Raw genomic sequence first — 20,969 nt, forward strand, 5'->3', positions numbered from 1 at the left:
GGTCTGCCTGGTTGGATGGAGATTTTCTGGTCTCTCCTGAGATGTTCGATTGTGCTCTGCTCTGCATTGAAGAACATTCACAGAGTTAACCCGAAACTATTCCTGTGTTGTCTTTGCATTGTACGTTGGGTTATTGTCCTGTTGGAAGGTCAGAGGACCACAGTGCTCTGGAACAGATTTTCATTAAGGCTATCTCTGCACTTTGCTCCCTTCAGCTTTCACTCAACCCTATCTAGTCTCTCAGTCTGTGCTAACAAACGAAAAACAACCCCACAGTGTGATGCTGCCACCACCATACCCCACATCTGGCATTTTATTGCTCAGGTGATGAGTGGTTCCTGGTTTTCTCTAGATGTGACAAATAGAACTGAGGCCAAACAGTTCTATTTTGGATTTATCAGACCAAGACAGTCTTTTAGGTACTTTTTTTGCAAACTCAAAGGGGTTTTCATGTGTCAATTGACCATCTTACCATTAAATCCAAATTAGTGGAGTATTGCAGTGGTGGATGTTGTTCTGGAAGTTTCTCACATCTCCACATTGGTTCTCTGGAGCTTAGCCAGAGTGGCCACCAGGTTCTTGGTCACCAGTCTTACCTACAGTATGCCCTTCTTCCTCGATTTCTTAGTTAAGCAGTGAGTCCAACTCTAGGAATAGTTGTGGTGGTTAAAAACTTCTCACTTACATTTATCAATTATGAGGTGTCATACAAACGAGCCAGAGACATCAAAAAAAGTTTGGGGCAGCCACCTGTATATTGTGCCCTGGCTGCAGATGGGTAAATTGTTGACTTGTTCACCGAACAGAGTCCAAAACAGAACTGACATTAGGATGGTAAGATGGCGGCTTTAAAGGCAGAGACGGGAAGTGACGTCATCGGGACTAGAACCAGAACTGAAAACTATATCATCGGGATCGGAAGCAATACCATCAATGGCGCCGGTACCGGAAGTGAACTTCATCATAGGCGCCAGAAGAGAGCGAGATTTCCTATGGATGATCTACAGAGGATTGAGAGAGAAAGTCAGTGCAGCTCGCCACCCCCTGGTCTGGCATGGTGCTACAATTATTCAGGCCCTTTAATCTGCCTCCCAACTGCATGTTTGTGATGGAGGTCAATGCACTTCTTGGGAACATTCAGTGCTGCAGAAGTTTGTTTTAAGCCTTCTCCAGGTCTGTGACTCCACACAATCCCATCTATAAGCTCTACAGTTAATTTCTTTGACCACATGGTTTGGCTTTCACTCATCTGTGGGCACCTTCTATAGACAGACATGTGCCCTTCCTAATAGTGTCCAGTCAATTGAAGTCGACCACAGTTGGACTCCAAACAAGATGTGGAAACATCTCAGCGAATATCAATGGAATGGGATACAACCTCAGCCATATTTCCAGTGTCATAGGAAAGGGTCCAAATTCTTGCTTCAATGCTGTTTTCCCTTTGTCAATTTGGGATATTGAGCATTGCTTTATGAGGGATGAAATAAAAGAATTTAAACAATTTTAGCACAAGGCTGCAACATAGAACAATGCTCCTCGGCATCGAGAGGAGTCAGATGAGGTGGCTCAGGCATCTGATCAGGATGCCTCCTGGACACCTCCCTGGTGAAGTGTTCCGGGCATGTCCAACTGGGAGAAGACCCCGGGGAAGACCCAGGACACGCTGGAGGGACTATGTCTCCCGGCTGGCCTGGGAACGCCTTGAGATTCTCCCGGAAGAGCTAGAAGAAGTGGCCAGGGAGAGGGAAGTCTGGGCATCTCTGCTCAAGCTGCAGTCCCCGTGACTTGATCTCGGATGAGAGGAAGAGGATGGATAGATGGATGGATGGATGGCTGCAACATATTAAATTTTGTAAAAAGTGAAGGCGTCTGAGAACTTTCTGAAGGTGCTGTAGGTGGTTATATGACTGCTTCACGGCTTTGGCTTGATGAGACCTTTGTGCCTTAAGATAAAAAAACAGTATAACAATCACTCATGATCTTACCAACTACGCCAAAAATTATACTTGGCCAAGTCTTACTCACTGATGTTAACCTTAGCCAGTGTTATCACTTATTGAATCGAGAGAAGAAGTGGCTTAAAATAATGAACATCTGCCTTTGCTCTTGAGCACCACTCTAAACCAATCAGGGCCTGAATATGTTCTGAAGTATTCATATACATTCTGTATATCACAATGCGCTCAAAAGTTTGATGCTTTGACCTTTACATCTGATTCACTCTTCCTGTGTGTGTCCTGATTATAAAAAATCCAAATATGTGCAAGGTTGAAAAGGTAATAAATACAATTAAGACTGTTTGTTAAGTGATTTACATTATTATTATAATTATTATTATTGTTTTTATTGTAAATATTCTTGTTATTGGCCAATGTGGTAAGAAAACATCCAAATTAAATGAACTTTTAAAAATGTAGCATATTGGCAAGCATGTAGCAAAATCTATTGAATAAGACACTGGACAAAAGTTCAGATCCCAGCCATGTCAATGTGTGTGTATGTGTGTTATTGTACTTCCCACTATTATGCAGTTTTCGTTTGGGTACCTTAATGTTCCTCCCACGTTCCAAGGATATGCAAGCTTCTTTAAATGTGACTCTTTAATTGGCTCTATTAGCAGTAAAAGGATTAAGGCAAAAGCCAGGCATAGACAGGATGACATCTCACAGTGTGGCACATCTGCCTACATAGCCACCCATACTGTGCCAGTTTACAGCTGGCCATTATCATTAGGATTATCTGAAGTCTCGAGTGTGGCCTAAGAGTACTGGGTGAGAATCAGGGTAAATGGCCAAGCTGTTTGAAGACTACACAGTTGCTTCTATTGCTTTCATGAGCTTTGCTCAGGGTGGGTGAGGGTGCTGATCTTCTGTTGATGTGCATTGTGTGGAAGGTGACCAAAAGGGTGATGACTTTGGAGATGGTATTAGTAGTAACCCTTAAAAGATGCCCAGCAGAGCTTGCACTGTGGGCACAGCTGTTTCACCCCTGTGTTCTCCTCTGGCCAAATATTAGAATGAATTCGGTGTCGGGGTGAGGTTGTCCTGGGTAGGAGTGACTACAGTATGTCATAAATAAGAGCTCTCATCATGCCTGCCTGATGCCGCAGCAATTATATTATGACAGGAAGAGGTCAGCACTTCTCTTTTGTTTGTTTTCTCACTCTTTTCCCACTGCTCTGTTGTTTCCTTCCTTCTCTAACTTCTAGGCGCCTGCTTTCAATTGCACGTCCTGCGGCATTTAGATGAACATCGAGGAAAGTCACTGAGGCCCTTGTACTTGTAAGTCAGCCAAGTAGGGCAGGAAATTGAGGTCAGGTCATGAGAGTGAGGGGACGAGGAGGTCTGCTTACTGCATCCCTCCCCCTCTCCTTCTAGGAGAAGCCTCTCAGGATGCAGCTGGGGGATCTGAAGGGGGACTCAACAGTGCGGGACATGACTTTCCACAAAACTGCCTTACCTGCTTTTTGACAGGCACAGAGTAGAAAAGGCAGAGGGAGAGATGCACACTTTGTCCGCTTGCCTTTCTTTCCTGCTCCAGCTTCCAAAAAACATGTCTTGTTCTTCTCATCTTGTTGGAGTCCACCACAACTGTCTGATTTTATTTGTTGGAGCCCACCTACTGTATTTGTATTCCTTGTGTTCTCAGATAATAAGTCAATTGAAATCATAGGACATTGTAATGCCAGTTGGGCATGTCACTTTTTCCACCTTATCTTATCCGTGTCTCTACACATGCTGCCCTCCACCCTTACTTCTGTTAACATTAAAGGTGATTTTATCCAAATCAACTTACAAATGACATGAACTACATGTAGTTGTTTCAATATTAGCAAAGGTGGAGTACTGGAATCCGAAATGACTCAGTAGGACTAGGAATGAAACCAGTCTTATAATGCTATGCAGCTCAGTTCATAGCCGCTAGGAAACAATTTACTCACACAACACAAACACACACATATATATATACTGCTCAAAAAATTAAAGAAACACTTTTGAATCCGAGTATAGCATCAAGTCAGTGAAACTTGTGGGCTATTGATCTGGTCAGTGAAGTAGCAGAAGGAATTGTTAATCAGTTTCAGCTGCTTTGGTGTTAATGAAATTAACAATAGGGGCACTAGAGGGGCAGCAATGAGATGACCCCCAAAACAGGAATGAATGGTTTAACAAGTGGAGGGAGGCCACTGACGTTTTTCCCTCCTCATCTGGTTGTTCACTAGTTTTGCATTTGGCTACGGTCAGAGGCGATACCTGGACCCTACAGAGCTGGCACAGGTAGTCCAACTTCTCCACAATGGCACATCAATATGTGCCATTGCCTGAAGGTTTGCTGAATCTCCCAACACAGTCTCAAGGGCATGGAGGAGATTCCAGGAGACAGGCAGTTACTCAAGGAGAGCTGGACAGGGCCATAGAAGGTCCTTAACCCATCAGCAGGACTGACCAGTGTCTGCTCTTTTGGGCAAGGAGGAACAGGATGAGCACTTGCAGAGCCCTACAAAATGACCTCCAGCAGGCCACTGGTGTGAACGTGTCTGACAAAACAATCAGAAACAGACAATATGAGGGTGGCCTGAGGGCCTGAAGTCCTCTAGTGGGCCCTGTGCTCACTGCCCAGCACCGTGGAGCTCGATTGGCATTTGCCACAGAATACCGGAATACCCTGTGCTTTTCACAAATGAGCAGGTTAACCCTGAGCACATGTGACAAACGTGAAAGGGTTTGGAGAAAGTGTGGAGAACGTTATGCTGCCTTGTAACATCGTTCAGCATGACTGGTTTGGTGGTGGGTCAGTGATGGTCTGGGATCCATGGAGGGATGCACAGACCTCTACCGGCTAGACAACGGCATCTTGACTGCCATTAGGTATTGGGATGAAATCCTTGGACCCATTGTCAGACCCTGTGCTGGTGCAGTGGCTCCTTGGTTCCTCCTGGTGCACAACAATGCCCAGCCTCATGTGGCGAGAGTATGTAGGTAGCTCCTGGAGGATGAAGAAATTGATACCACTGACTGGTTCCACTTTCACCTGACCGAAATCCAATAGGACATCTCTGGGACATTATGTTTCGGTCCATCTGATGCTGCCAGCTTGCACCTCAGACTCTCCAGGAGCTCAGTGATGCCCTGGTCCAGATCTGGGAGGAGATCCCCCAGGACAACATCTGTCTTCTAATTAGGAGGATGCCCCCATCCCAAAGCCCCCCGGAAAATGTCAGGCATGCAAACAAGCATGTGGGGGCCATATAAACTACTGAGTATGATTTGTAGTTGCTGCAATGAAATTTAAACAAAATAGACTAGCCAGCCACATTATTTTTTCACTTTGATTTTCGAGGTGTTTCAGAATGTATTCAGACCTCTTCATTTTTCACACATTTTGCTATGCTGCAGCCTTGTGCTAAAGCCATTTAATTGTTTTCTCCATATCAACCAACATTCAATAACCTAGAATGACAAAGCGAAAATGAGATTTTAGCAAATTTATTAGAAATAAAAAATTGAAATATCACCCTGACATAAGTACCCAGAGATTTGCTTCAGCTTGGTTACGTCCCATTCTGTTGGCCATCATTGAGATGTTTCTTCGCCTTTTTGGAGCCATCAAGCCAAAGCTCCGAAGCACTCAAGTTACCACATACGAGGGGTGTTCAATAATTTACCTACCCGAGTATGAAGGAAAGTAGCAAGCATGTTGAAACTAGTCTCATGTATCTGTAACATGTCTCAAGGTTGCAGATGCGGCTCAGTGAGAATCTAACATTTCAAGAGACAGGATGTCAGGAGAGTACTTGTGTGAATCAAGTAAGAAAATGCTAGATATGGAGCAATGTTCAGTGATAAAATTTCTCACAAAAAAGGGAAAATGCTGAAGAAGATCCATGAACGTAAAACTGCAGTTGATTGGTTTATGGTGAGTCTGCTCCATCATTCTACAAAGTGAAATTTTGGAACAAGCAGTTTAAGTGGGGTATAGAGTCCATTGAAAGTGACCCTTACACCGGACTTCCACAGAAATGTGCAAGAATGTTGAGGATTACAGAGGCTTCAAAAAGTACTCGGACGCCTTCACTTTGTACTCTTACTGTTATGTTGCAGCCTTGTGCTAAAATTGTTTAAATTCTTTTTCCCTCATCAAGCAACACTCAATACCCAAATTAAAACAGCATTGATGCAAGAAATTGGATCCTTTACTATGGCACTGGAAATTTGTCTCAGATGCATCTCTTTCTATTGATCACCAATGAGATTTTTCTAAACTTTTTTGGAGTCCACCTGTGATCAATTTAATTTGTTAAACTGATTAGGAAAGCACCGGACCGGTCTATAGAAGGTGCCCACAGTTGAGCAGAAAGCAAGCCATGGAGATAAAGGAACTTCCTGCTGAGCACAGAGACAGGCAAAGGTCAGGGGGAAGCTACAGAAGACTGAGAGCAGTATAATTGCCTACATAATTCTTAAATGGAAGAAGTCCTGGAAAACCATAACTCTTCTAGAGTTGGCTAATCAGCCACACTGAGCAACACTCATGCGAGAATGGCCATGTTAAGAGAAGTGACCAAGAACCTGATGGTTATTCTGACTGAGTTTCAGAATACCTATTTAAAGATGACAGAGATTTGCTGAAGGACAATCATCACTGTAACACTCCACCGATCCCTAGACAGAAGCCTCTCCTCAGTGAAATACACATGGAGGCCCACTTGAAATTTACGAAAAGGCACTTAAAGGACTCTAAGACTGTGAGGAACAAAATTCCCTGGTCTGAGGAAACCAATATTAGTTTTATGTCTGGAGGAAACTAGGCACCGCTCATCATCAGCACAATACCATTCCAACAAGCAAAGTACAGAGTTATCCATAATGAGAAGCCTGCTTTTCAGTTTTCTGGACCTCAAACTGAGTCGAAGGTTCATCTTCCAACAGGACAAAAAAAAAAAAGACAATACAGTAGTGGCTTAGGGTGAACTCTGGGAATGTCATTGTATTGCCCAGCAAGAACCTGGACTTGAACCCAATAAAACATCTCTGGACAGACCCCAAAACAATAGCATGCCCACTGACATCCTCCATTCAACTTAACAGAAGTTGAGAGGTTCGCAAGAGAACAAACCCCGAAATCCAGATGTGAAAAGCTTCTTGTGTCATATCCTCAGAGAGTTCAGGCCACAATCGCTGCCAAAGGGACTTCAACTAAGTACTGAGTTCTTGTGCCAGTGGGATATTTCATTTTTTTTATTTTTAATGAATTTGCAAAAATTTCAGAAACTCTATTTTCTCTTTGTTATTCTGTAGTACTGAGCACTAGTTGTTGAGGTAAAATTGAATTTAAATGATTTAAGCACTAGGCTGCAACATAAAAAAATGCGAAAAAGTGAAGGGGTCTGAATACAGAATATATGTGTATCTATTGTGACCTGGAACTAGAACCAACAACCCAGACACAAGTCTCAAATACAAACAAATCATTTATTGCACAAGCAAGCTTAATTGTACACACCATACAACAAAAGCTTCTCTCCTGTCTATCCCTCTCTCTCTCTTTTGTTTCCCACCTTCCTTCCACTCCTCCTCGGCGAGCTGCATCCAGGAAGCAATTCTGTGTCAGGCAGAACCGCCCTAAAATGAGAAAACCTCCCTCTGATGGATCCCACGAAACAGAACAGGGCTGCCCATCGGAACTACCCTGTAGGTTTGTTTATGGAAGACTGCCATCTGTTGTACTGGAGAGACACATGGCCCTGGTAGATAGTCTTCTTACTCCTTAAAAATCTATAGATGATAATGTCTGCTGAACAAACAGGTATCGCTAGCTAAGTGGAGGCAAGGTACTCTCCAACATGTAGTGAGAGGTAGAGCGACTATAACGGAGAAGGCCCCACCCCCTCCCTTCGACCTGCAGCTGCTCTGTCAGATTCGTGCAAATAAATCGGTTTCGCAAGTGAGTTATGATACTTAGCACGATGAGAGAGGTTGAAAAATCAACCGGAATGTTCAAGAAAATTAGAGAAAAAAAACCTGATCTAAATCCGTTAAGTCTTTCTCTCATGAAAAGCAGACAGACAGACAGACATGGATTTTATATATTTATATACTAGCGACTGGGAGCCCAATCAAATCAAGCTACAAATTCAACGTTTGTGAAATCCATATTTTCTCTGCAAAGAATTATTTGTTTTATTAAATCCTTGAAATGATTTTGTTATCATGGCACTGATTTGTGGTTAAAATAGACCTTTTCAGCCACCGCAAGGCACAGGCTGCTCGAGTTCTTTCAACCCATGCTGCATTTGCAGCTGCTCGAGCTTCTTCAGTTGCTTGTGCATGGCTGGCACGATGTCTGTCAGCGTTAGTAGCATTCTGTAGCGCATGTTCTTCATCTGTCCTTTGTGTCCGATTTGCATGATTTCTTTCAGCGTTAGTAGCATTTGTAGCCGTACGCTGCTCATCCGTTTGTTGTGCTCATTGTGTACGTGTGGTTGTATTAGCAAGTCTACGTTCCTCGTCAAGTCATGTGACTTCGTTTCCTACGTCTCCTTCCCGCAGCCACTGCTCCTGTGGCTGCTCGAGGTATTGCTGTGTACACCATACATACGGATGGTATCAAATTATATATAAGGATATATATGTTTATAAATATTTTAATAGTTAAGATTATTTCATTGCACCTTTTCATGTTGACTTACTCAAGATAATCTGGTACCTTTCTACCATTCCAAGATGGTTTTAGCTTCTCTACAATTTGTTCCATATTTACTTAGGCAGGGCAATGGCAGATGAGGTGACAGTGGCGTAGCTCGAGTTTGTGCTGCTCGGGGCGGGACGGGGCTTCAATTTGCCGCCGTCCAACATATCTGAATATGTTAAACTATTTAAATAGAAAATTAAAATGACGTATAGAGAAAAATGAAGATAAATTTTGCATAGATTTATTCATATATAAATAAACAGCAATCATTTTTTATATATATTTATAAGCATCAACTAGACAAGAATATAGTATAGACGCACTGATAAGCCGTGTTCTAATTATTACTTTAATATAATTACGGTACGAAAATCAGAACCAAACTAGGGTACAAGTGATTGGTGGGGATGTTTTCTGCGCAGAGTAAGAACGCATTCGGATTGATAACGAAACGAAATTATAAATTGTAAATTAGTTGTTTATCTTTCTAGAAATTATTATCGGTGTAATTTTTTTTATTTTTGTTATTGCCTCATAAATTTCAACTTCTGTGTCTGATGCCGTCACAGGAGGACAGTCTGAACATTACTTTTCAAGCATTTGTGGTTAAAAATCGGAGAATTTGACCATTTTCATTCATGAGTGAAATTTTTCCGAACCCTGCTGCTTACACACGAATTGTACTGAGCCTTTTGGCCAATAATGCCGCCCCCAAATATGTGCCGGGGCGGACCGCCCCCTCCGGCCCCCTAGCTAGGCCACTGAGTAGTGTAACATGAACCAGATTCATTGTTCTGAGTAGCCCTGTCCCTTAGCCATTAGGCAGGCCACACATGCTACTGTACATCAACACCATCTCAAGCTCCTTTATCTTGTACCTCCTCCTGTATTTCCATAGGCAGACTGATGGCAGAAGCCGTGAGTCAATGATATGAATTGAACAGGCATACCTGACCACTTGGACAATATAAAGCCTGCCATGAAAAGCACTACAATATATCAAATATTAATTGGGTGTTGAGCCAGTCATTTAAAGTCATATTCACTTTGGTTAATAGCATTGTGTAAATGAAACCATTACATTTATTAAGTTGTATTTATCCAAAGTAATTTACTAAAACAGATGCTAAACCACAGGCAGAGGCATCGTTGTTTTTAATGAACTGCACATTGCTAATGGTGGAGTGCCACAGTGATTGGTAGATGTTGCTTACAGCTTATGGGACCTGAGGCTGAGTCTGGGGTGGAGTGCCCACCTTGCCTAAATAAGCACATGCTTTACCATCAATACCTTTGCTGTTAAGAATGTTGAGCCACTTTATTTCCTGACGAAACTGATGTAGCTTGAAGATTTGGACTGCTGTTTTGTTTTCTCCTTCACATTCAAATTTTGTATTTCCAAAGTTAAAAATATATTACAGTACCTCAGGGTGACCACCTCTGTTCCCAAGTACGGCAGCATGCTTTTATCTCATCCAGTGTTTTCCTTTTTGCAACAGAAAAAATGCAAAAATATACTAGAATATGCATGAACAGGAATATAAATCTGAAGACGCTATGGCCCTGGATGATGTAGTAGGCTCACTTTTGAAGTGTATGATTAAGTGAGCGCCGTCTCCTAGCACTCCCTTATTTGTCTAGTTGTGATGCTGCTCTGCTTTTAAGATTTCATCATCAGAATGGAATTCACTGATTCAAAGGAGCTCACGGTCACCGGCACATACACACACACCATTAATTCACAGATCAGCCAAAGCTCAGACCCTAACGTTAGGCTTCCAAGGGTTTTAGTGCTGGCGGTTAGCCGAAAAAAATCTCTTCTGTTAAAGTCATTGAAGATTTTTATTAGTGGGACTAATCCAGTTATGAAGACACTCTATTAGTTGTATTTTCTGAAATTGTTTCTTCTAGGGATACATCCACACTAACAAGTTTTCATTTAAAAATAAGTATTATTTATACTAGCTGATACTATTGTTTTCACATTGTTTATAAAAAGTATCTTTGTTCACACTAAAATGAATAAAAATGCATATGACATAGATGTCTGCCTACACTGGGGATGCACATATTGGTCACAAAGAACACTGAAGAGATAGTAACGCTGTCAACTGTGGGATTTATTGCAAAAGTGCAGCAAAACTGGTAAGTTATGTGCCTTTGGCTCACACATGAAGCATTGAAACTGTACAAACCTCAATGTAGATTCGTACAGATAAGCAACACAGCAAGAGCCATGGGAAGCAACTCCTGTGTGTGTGCTATCTGGGAATATGGTGTTCTTCTGTGATGGGTGACCAATCAGGCAATGAGACATTGTAATGAGCCGAATCCAGTCAGTGAAGGGCACAAACAAATCCAAGTGGGATTAAATTCTAATTTTAGACAACTGTACATTTTCACTCATTCACAATGTAATGCAGAGTCAGCGTTTTAGAAATGTCTGTTTTTTGGGAAGTGTGAATGAAAGGCAAAAATGGAGACTAATCTGTGTGTTTTTAAACAAAAATATAGCAGCGTGGATATAACCTAAAGAAGAAGAGCCTTCAAAAATAATAGCTATTTTGATGCAATGATAGGCTATTAATTAAAAAAATAATAATTTACTTTTAACAATTCCTTTATAATGGCGTCATCATGGCATTAGTCATTGCAGCCCCGATGGTCATGGTACAGACAACAGAAATCGCATTCACAAGCCATGTGGATGCAACACTCAAAACTAACAAAATAACTGCTTTCATGGCAAAGAAACACTTGAAACCTGATGTAATATTACTATCAGAAGGATCAAAACAATCAGCAGTCCTAATTTCCAAAATTAATTTCATTCCTCCATAGTAATGTATCTAACACAAAACAAATACAACATCTTCATGGTTAGGGACTTGGGACAATAGACCTCTTTTGGTGTTTGAGGCCATGTGGTGGAAGGTGATTTCATCTGACCCTACTGTATATCTCTGGTGTCCTTTTTCCATCCATCCATCCATCCATCCTCTTCCGCTTATCCTGGGTCGGGTCGCGGGGGCAGCAGCTTAAGCAGAGAGGCCCAGACTTCCCTCTCCCCGGACACTTCTTCCAGCTCTTCCGGGAGAATCCCAAGGTGTTCCCAGGCCAGTCGGGAGACAAAGTCCCTCCAGCGTGTCCTGGGTCTTCCCCGGGGCCTCCTCCCGGTTGGGCGTGACGGGAACACCTCACCAGGGAGGCGTCCAGGAGGCATGCTGATCAGATGCCCGAGCCACCTCATCTGACTCCTCTCGATGCGGAGGAGCAGCGGCTCTACTCTGAGCTCCTCCCGGATGACTGAGCTTCTCACCCTATCTTTAAGGGAAAGCCCAGACACCCTGCAGAGGAAACTCATTTCAGCTGCTTTCACCACTGTAAATGTATCATATGCTCTTTACCATGACTGTGGGGTTCTATTGTGTAGAATTCCTGACCAAATGTTAAAGATCAGCTTGTTTGCCTGGTCTTTTCCTAATCAGTTGATTCTGACTTGCCTACCCATGTAGCTTTGCATTCTTTACTTACGCAGGGTCCAGATAAACACACTATCCTTGAGATTTTCTTTTCTCCAGGTTTCAATGCCGACCTCAGCTACTGTAAGACACTGTTCTTCATGATCCATCAGAAAAGGAAGCCATTTTCTCAGTCACTGAAACTCCCGCCAAATGTACCCAACACTAAACCGTCATTCCCAGTTGCTCAAGATTCACTTTTGCTTATTCTATCCAGAATTAGAGGCAGGGTCTGCCAGCATCATTATATGGAATATCAAGTCAGGTCAGGTTGGGGTGCATGCACTGGTACAACATGTTGCTGCACCCACCACACAATGAAACAGCTCAGGAACCCCATTGGCAACCTCCCCAGGCAGACACACGGTCCAGTCTCACCCTCCTGAAATGACCATCTATCTGCCACAGCCAGGCGTTATGTGGTCATCTCCTTGACCTGGCCCAGCTGCTTGACATCTTAACATTGAGGATCCTGTGAGACTGATCACTCTTCTACACTGTGTGCACAATTATTAGGCAAGTTGTATTTTTGAGGATTAATTTTAATATGGAACAAACACAGTGCTATCAGTCAATCCAAAATGTTAATAAACCTGAAACCTGAATGTTTCACAACGGAAATGTGAGTGTGAACATCATCAGGGGAATACATATGTGCGCACAATTATTAGGCAACTATTAGTGTGCAGATTTATTATGCAACTAAAGGAAAAATGAAAATTTTCCCATCTCACTTGTTTATTTTCATCTGTTATAGTGAGAATAATAAACAAACACCTCAAAATTTACAAATAAACATCTCTGACATTTCAAAAAAAATCAATCAATCAATGACCAATATAGCCACCCTTCTTTCCAATAACAGTCATAAGCCTTTCCATTCATGGAGTCTGTCAGTTTCTTGATCTGTTGACGATCAGCTTTTTGTGGAGCAGTGACTACAGCCTCCCAGACACTTCAGAGAGGTGTATTGTTTTTCTCCCCCGTAAATCTAGCGTTTAAGAAGTGCCCACAAGTTCTCGATAGGGTTTAGGTCAGATGAGGAAGGGGGGCCATGTCATTATTCCTTCATCTTTAAGGCCTTTACTGGCTGGCCGCAGTGAGAACTTCGATGCAAGTGATGGAGCATTGGCCTGCATAAAAATCATGGTCTTTTTCCTGTATCACCGTTTGAAGAAAGTGTCTTCGAAAAACTGGCAGTAGGTTTGGGAGTTGATTTTGAGTTCATCTTCAATGCAAAAGGTCCAACTAGCTCATCTTTAAAAATACCAGCTCATACCAGTACCCCACCTCCACGTTGGAGTGGAGCTCTGTGCCCATTACTGATCCACAGGTCCATCCATCTGGTCCATCAAGAGTCACTCTCATCTCATCGGTCCATAAAACCTTTGAAAAAAATCTGTCTTCAGATATTTCTTGGCCCAGTTTTGACGTTTCAACTTATGTTTCTTGTTCAGTGGTGGTTGGGTTTCAGCCCTCCTTACCTTGGCCATGTCTTTGAGCACTGAACACCTTGTACTTCTGGGCACTCCAGGTAGGTTGCAGCTCTGGAATATGAAAGTACTGGAGGATAATGGGTTCCTGGTAGCTTCACGTTTGATTCTTCTCAAATCTTTGGCAGCTAATTTGCATCTTTTGTTCTCAACACGTTTCTTGCGACCCTGTTGACTATTTGCAACAAAATGTTTGATGGTTCTGTGATCACACACCAATATCTTAGCAATTCCAAAAGTGCTGCATCCCTCTGAAAGACTTTTTACAATTTTTGACTTTTCAGAGTCAGTTAAATCTCTTTTTTGGCCCGTTTTGCCTGAGGAAAACTAGCTGCCTAATAATTCTGCACACCTTGATATAGGGTGTTGATCTCCTTAGGCCACACCCTCCCTCATTACACAAATACACATCACCTGACGTGCTTAAATCCAATAAGCATTCAAGTTAATACAGCTTGGAGTTGGAATATACGCATTAAAAATGATGATATGGTCAAAATACTCACTTGCCTAATAATTGTGCACACAGTGTATATGGTTGTAGTGCCATAATTGACGCTCCCTCACAATGGAGTTAATGTGCCTCATTCGGGACTCCGTGACCAACCGCTCATTAGACACAAAGTCAAGCCAGCAAGACCTAAGGATTCTTTGAAGAGACACAGTACAGAAGGAGTCCTGCCTTTGTCTCAGCTCACTGGATAATGTCAATGTATCACAAACCATACAGCGAACAGGAAGCACCAGGACTCTAAAGTGTTGGACCTTTGTCCTTTTGCATAGATATTGGGAGTGCCACACACCCCGTTCCAGTGACCTCATGACCCCCGTGCTCTCCCAATCTGTCTGCTGACTTTATAGGTAGAGTCACCAGAGACATGAATGTCAGTGCCAAGATACAGTAAGTCAACCTCTCGACAAGGTCGACATTCTCTCCGCTGATGGTTGTACAAGATGCCTTTGCAGCCTCTGTGGCTCCTCTTAGTTATCTGCTTTCTTGAGCTGGTCCAAGTCTAGGAGCTCTGTCATGCGGAACTGTGTTCTTTAGTGTGAGAGGTCATCTTCCGGGAGCTCTTGGATTTATATGTAAAGAGGCAGGGCTTCAATAACAATGGGAGAGGCTAAGGTACCCTTAATGGACAGCTTCTTTGAGCTACAGAGAAGAAAAGAGACGGTATTGCTAGTGGTGGCACCCCCTCCTGCTCTGGTGGGTATCACATACATTTTTTGAGCTTGGAAGATGTTCCTTAGACGCCACAGCATAACACTGCTCTCTACAATGTTTTAAAATGCAAATTAGAAGAGGCGCTTAATAAAACTTTAGGGTGCATGCTAGGAATAGAGCTCTATAGTTTGTGCTCAAGCCAAACGAACATACATTGTGCTGAATTGCAAGCTTATTAATTTACATTACTTCTTTCATTATGTCTGTCTGTCCTCAGTGCAACCGGGCGCTCAGTTTTGTTTAGTTGTTTGGACCATAGCAGTAAACGGGGTGGCCCTGGTGGCACCCTAGCTTTTCTTTTGGGTCTTTATGACCTCATTTGCCCCTCACAGCAGATTGAAGTAAGGTGCAGAAAGGAATTGCTGTGAGAGCATTACATTCATTAATGCTGATACAACTTTTTTTACTGTTTATTTTTTACTTTTACACTCACTTGCCTGCATGCTGTGCTTTAAGTGCGCTGTCATTTATAAGTTACAAGCTTTAGTAGTACAAGGAAAACTTCTGACAATTCTGATCTTCAAATGGAGCACATTCCCTCCCGGCCCACTCTTCAGCACACAGTGCCTGAGGGGCCGACTTGCGCTGAACCCTTCTCTGGTGGCCTTGATTGCTGGCTTGAGTAAGGGCTTTGAGGATGTAGACTTCTCTTATTTTATTTTTTCTGGGACAGAGAGGTAGCTGTGTTTCCCAGGATAAAGAAGGAGGAAGTGCGAAGGAAGAAGGATGCTTTGAAATTAGACAAGCGGATTAAAAGCAAAGTATCAGCTGAGCCCCCTGGGACAGTGACAGAGAGCAATATTAAAGGCAAAGGATGTGAGGGGGGCACAGCTCTCCAGTGAAGCATAGTTGTAAAATGAAACAGCACAACAAACTTAATTTAAAAGAAAAAAAGACTGACAATCACAGCATCGACACCGTTAGCAATCGTGTTACTGTCCTTCAGATATGTGAACGGTAATGATTTAACCCAAAGCCCTGAACATGGTAGAATGGGTACATAAGTGAATGAATCCAGGAAGCACTTTTTTCATCAAAGAGTTGTGGGAATCTGGAGCAAACTACTGAGACACGGAGCTAAAGCAGAAACTTTGAGAACCTTTAGGAAATATCTGGATGAGCTATTGGGACAGCTTAGCTATCTATCAGCTAAACAAATGGGCTTCATGGACTGAATGGCCTCTTCTCGTTTGTCAGATTCCTTATGTTCTTATGCCATACAGTTGCATCACAGCTTCAGTACTCTTGTTTTCATCGGGTTTGCTTCCTGTGTGGAGTTCAACTGACATCCCTATTCCTGGATGGTCTTTTCTTCCAGTTCTCCAATTTTTCCTCCATATTATGAATACGTGAATGTAACTTTACCTTGAAACACTGATTTGGCCCTTCATGAATGAGTGTGTGTGTGTGAGGCATCCATGTGAGTTGGTGCCTGCCTTGTGTTTAATAAATGCCAGCATAGACACCGGCTTCCTGTGACTCTGAAGTTGCCAAACAGGATAGAAGTTGGATGGATTTAAAGAAAGGCACTATTTGGTATTATAACTGCTTTTTATACGTTTCCGTGTCCAACTCACTCCGTCTAAATTCATTACAGTTATTATTTCAATGCTTTTAATATTCCACTGTATTTTGTTTGAAAGCAAAACTTGGCTTTAAAACAAAAATCATTCATCCTGTTGTAACAGACTCAAACCGGCGGGGACGCCCCTGAGATAGAAGGATGGGGGCAGGCAGCTTTTCTAGGACTCTGCCTCCCCCAAGACACTAGATGGCCGCTTCCCTGAACTGCAGCAGTGCCCTGGATTCCTGCAGGGCACTATGGGACATTTAGTTTAATACTACAGCCCTGCTGGATACCATGGGTGCTGCCAGGGGACGCTGCAAGAGAACCTGGTGGGTCATGTTTCACTCAGAGCCCGCAAGTACTACCAAGTCACAGGGATGAAAACCCAGAAGTACTTCTGGGCTGAAGAAAATTCAAGTTCTTCATCAGATTCTGTCCTTCAGTTCACGTGACTTGCCAGCACTTCTGGGATTGGCACTATTTAAAGGACTGTTGGGAACCCAGCAAGTGAGCCAGAGTCGGGTGTTGGTGGACAAAGCTTGCTGGGTAGTGTTGTAACGGCCGACCCCTTTACCCAGCCGGCAGCTACACCTCCAAGACCTGTGGCCTGGATAATTTACTGAGCAATCTAACTATCAAGCCGTACTTCTACACAATTAAACTTTAAAGGATGTAAAATTAAACGGATTAAATGTATTAAATGAAACAAGACATGCCACAAACAGATATAAATATAAATATCCCTCCACCCCAGCAGCAACAAGACAGCACCAAATATAAATACAAAAACCCTCCCTTGTCCCTGTAACATATAACACACAACACGAACAACAAAATGACTGATAAACAGAATGATTGTGAACTTGAGTCCGAATATAAAAAATGTCCTGAATACGAATGACTGAACTAGCGGCAATTGTGGTGTTTGATTTTCCCGGCGATTGGAGCAACCTCACCGTGATTCCTCGTATGGTGGATGGAGAATCGACCCCGGGGTCTCAGCAGATGCAGGTTGAAAGACAGTCCGGAAAATGAAAAGCAAACTGGTGAAAAGGCGCGATGTGAAGAAACAGCAAGCAAGTTGAAGTGGTTGAAACAAAACGGTCTTCTTTTTCTTCTCCTCCCTCTTTCCTCTTAAATAGTTTGTGATGGCTGTAATTGATTAATTAAGAACAGGTGTTTTCCAGGTTTGCGGCTGTGGTCTCCTTTCATCATCCGTCCTCCTTTACGGGGACAGCATTAACTGATACACATATAAACAGCAAATGGGACAATGAAACGAGACGCACTCAGAACTGACATTTAAACGCTAACTATGTGGCCCCGCTACAGTGTGGAGGAGAAAATAGGGAGAGAGAAAGAGAATTATATTGATTATTGTAATTACTTGCCTGTTTGTTGTGGCTGTGGTGCTTGGGGAGCACTATTATAAGAAGAAAATAATTCAAAGGATCTTCTTGGTGCTTCTACCTGGTGTCCTGAGTGTCTGTTTGTTGGGTTTAAAGCGGCAACAGTGCCACCTAGTGTTCACACTGTATAGTAGCTAAAATCTACCATGTAGGACACTAATAAAACAGAGATCCATCTGTCTGTTCAAAACTAATTTAATTTGCTTAATCCACTTCAGTGCTGCTTGGCTGAAGACGTGTCATGGAAGCATTGGAGTCAGGCGGGAATGAAACCTGCACTGGGCATCAGTTATTTTGACATTATTATAGTGTAGAGATTGGAGCCTGTTGCTCAAAGTTTCCACTGAGTGGAGGTCAACATCCAATTTATAAAATATGAATATTTCTTTACTTGATTCATATCCCGGGTCCTCCCTGTATGGAGTTTGCACGTTCTCCTCATGTCTGTGTGTGTTTCCAGTTTCCTCCCACAGTCCAAAGACTTGTAGGTTAGGTGGATTGGCGATGCTGAATTGGTGTGGTTAGGGTGTGTGTGTTTCCCAGCAATGGGCTGGCGACCTGTCCAGGGTTTTTTTCCTGTCTTGTGCCTTATGTTGGCTGGGATAGGCAACGGCACCCCCCATGACTCTGTTCAAGACAAAGCAGGGTAGACAATGAAAGAGTAAAAGAATGAAGAGTAATGAATCTTAACAACTGTGTGATATTATATTGTGGCTAAAAGAGTTTTCAAATAGCAACAATATCTGGTTTATAATTAATACATTAGATAGATTGAACACTGAAGCTGCTGAAATCCTCCAAAAATTATTTTTCACCTAAATATTTGATCATAATCTCCTATGACTTGCACATTGCACGCACTATGTACGATATCCCAGTATCCTTTTAACTGTTTTGTTTCTTCACATTCTCTGTTTGAGAGCACAAGTCAGTTTCTTTGTAGCACCAAAGAGAAAGAGACCGGCTTCCAGTCTGGATATTAAAAAGGATAAAAAAAGCCAACATTGTGATAACATTGGATGAGCTGCATGGGTTTACAGGAGTTAGTCATTTATACAATCTTTATAGTGATCTTCATGACTAACAGGAGCAGAGTTCTACAGTGTAATACGTATGTGTGTACACCTTGTGCCTTCTACAGGATTACCTGGGCTGCATCATTGACTGTGGAGACCTGCCCTTAAAGCCGGATGAGGTCAGTACGCTCTTCTGCAACATCGAGGACATCTACGAGTTTAACAGGTACTGATGCCTCGACTTCTAAATCACTATGTATTAGCCTATTTATTTATTTTACCATTTCAATCTCTGTCTCATGTGTACTTGATGTTAAATGAAACTGTCTTCATCACAGATAAACAGATCAGCACTGTCCTGGAGCACAAGTGACAGAACCCCATCCAGTCTTTCTTAACTGCTATTTTGTTCCACTGTGGACTCTTTAATATATGTATATGAGTAAAATATATATAATATAATCCATCCATCCATCCATCCATTTTCCAACCCGCTGAATCCGAACACAGGGTCACGGGTGTCTGCTGGAGCCAATCCCAGCCAATACAGGGCACAAGGCAGGAACCAATTCCGTGCAGGGTGCCAACCCACCACAGTATATATATAATATATATATATATATATATATATATATATATATATATATATTTTTTTTTTTTCATAGAAAGAATGAAACTTAAAGATAAAATGAAAGTTACAAGAAAAGAAAAAAACATAAAATTAGGTAAGAAAAAAGAAAAAAAAATCATCCATACTATCTTAGAAAACATATTTAATTAGTATGAGAGTAGCGCCGCTATGTACAATATCCCTAAAGAGAGCAGCTTGGTGATGTAGCAGTTAGCACTGCTGCCTCCTAGCTCCAGTAAATTAGGACATAATCCCAAGCTAAATGATGTCCTTGTGCAGCTTGCACATTTTTGTCTCAGGCACTGTCCATTGTCATCCCTAAAATAGGATGGCAGAGTTAAGTGGCAGCCATACCTTGTCTGGGTTACGTGCATTCCTCCCACTCCACTTACAGTGAATTTAGAGTGTTTTCAGAGGCCTTCACTTTCTTTACACTTTATTGTGTAGTACATTTTATTTCAAATGAAAAAATCTGCCATTTTGGCCAACAAAAAACGCTAAAAAACCCAAAAAAACAAAGTGAAAATGTTAACAAATTTAATTAAATTCAAAACCTTAAGTTTTTCATTATTATACATAGTCAGACCCCTTATTTCAGTACTTTGTAGAAGATCCTTTGCTAGCATCTCTAGCTGTGATTCTTCTTGGATACATCAGTACAAGCTTTGCACACAGTTTATTCCATTCTTCCTGGCAGATCCTGTCAAGTTCCTTTAGACTGGATGGGGTGCCTGTAAACGGCCATCTTCAGGGCTCTCCACAGATGTTCTATCATGTTAATCCTGGGCTTTGGCTGGGTCAATCAAGAACATTCAGCATATTGTCCCGAAGCCACTCCACAGTTTTCTTGGCTGTGTGCTTCAGGTCATTGTTGTGCTGAAAGGTGACCGTCACCTCAGTCTGATATCAAGTTCAGTCTGGTGCAGGTTTTCTTCAAGGACCTCTCTATATTTGCCTGTATTCATCCTTCCCTCGATTCTGACCAGTCTCCCTCTCCCTGCCTGTAGGAAGCACCCCCATAGTTTGATCTTGCCACCACCATGATTAACTTTTCAGATGATATTAAGCAGGTGATGAGAGGTACCTGGTCTTTGCCATACAGGTCTCTCCACGGATGTTCTATGGTGTTTAAGCCTGGGCTTGGACTTGTCCTCTCAAGAACAGTCAGAGGTTTGTCCCAAAGCACTCCAGCATTGTCTTGATTGTATGCTTTGCTTCATTATATTGCTTAAAGGTGAACCATCATCCCACTCTAAGGTTATTGAGCAGGATTTCTTCAAAGAGCTCTCTTTATTTGGCTGCATTCATTCTTCCCTCAATTCTGATCAGTCTTCCTGTCCCTACTATTGTGAAGCACCCCATAGCATGATGCTGCTACCACCCACCTGCTGCTACCCACCATGCTTGACCTTAGTG

At 42.4% G+C, this 20,969-nt stretch overlaps 1 protein-coding gene across 3 annotated transcripts in view; it reads left to right on the forward strand.

The window, feature by feature from the left end:
• The window catches only part of plekhg2 (pleckstrin homology domain containing, family G (with RhoGef domain) member 2), a 221,969-nt gene that overhangs the window by 100,453 nt on the left and 100,547 nt on the right, over positions 1 to 20,969 (forward strand). For all 3 annotated transcript variants that reach the window (XM_039768267.1, XM_039768268.1, XM_039768269.1), the window contains one exon: positions 19,048 to 19,148. In XM_039768267.1, coding sequence (XP_039624201.1) covers positions 19,048 to 19,148 — 101 coding nt within the window. The remainder of the gene's footprint in view (positions 1 to 19,047; positions 19,149 to 20,969) is intronic.

This window comes from Polypterus senegalus, chromosome 11 (assembly GCF_016835505.1).
Source record: "Polypterus senegalus isolate Bchr_013 chromosome 11, ASM1683550v1, whole genome shotgun sequence".
In the NCBI taxonomy this organism is placed as follows: domain Eukaryota; kingdom Metazoa; phylum Chordata; class Cladistia; order Polypteriformes; family Polypteridae; genus Polypterus; species Polypterus senegalus.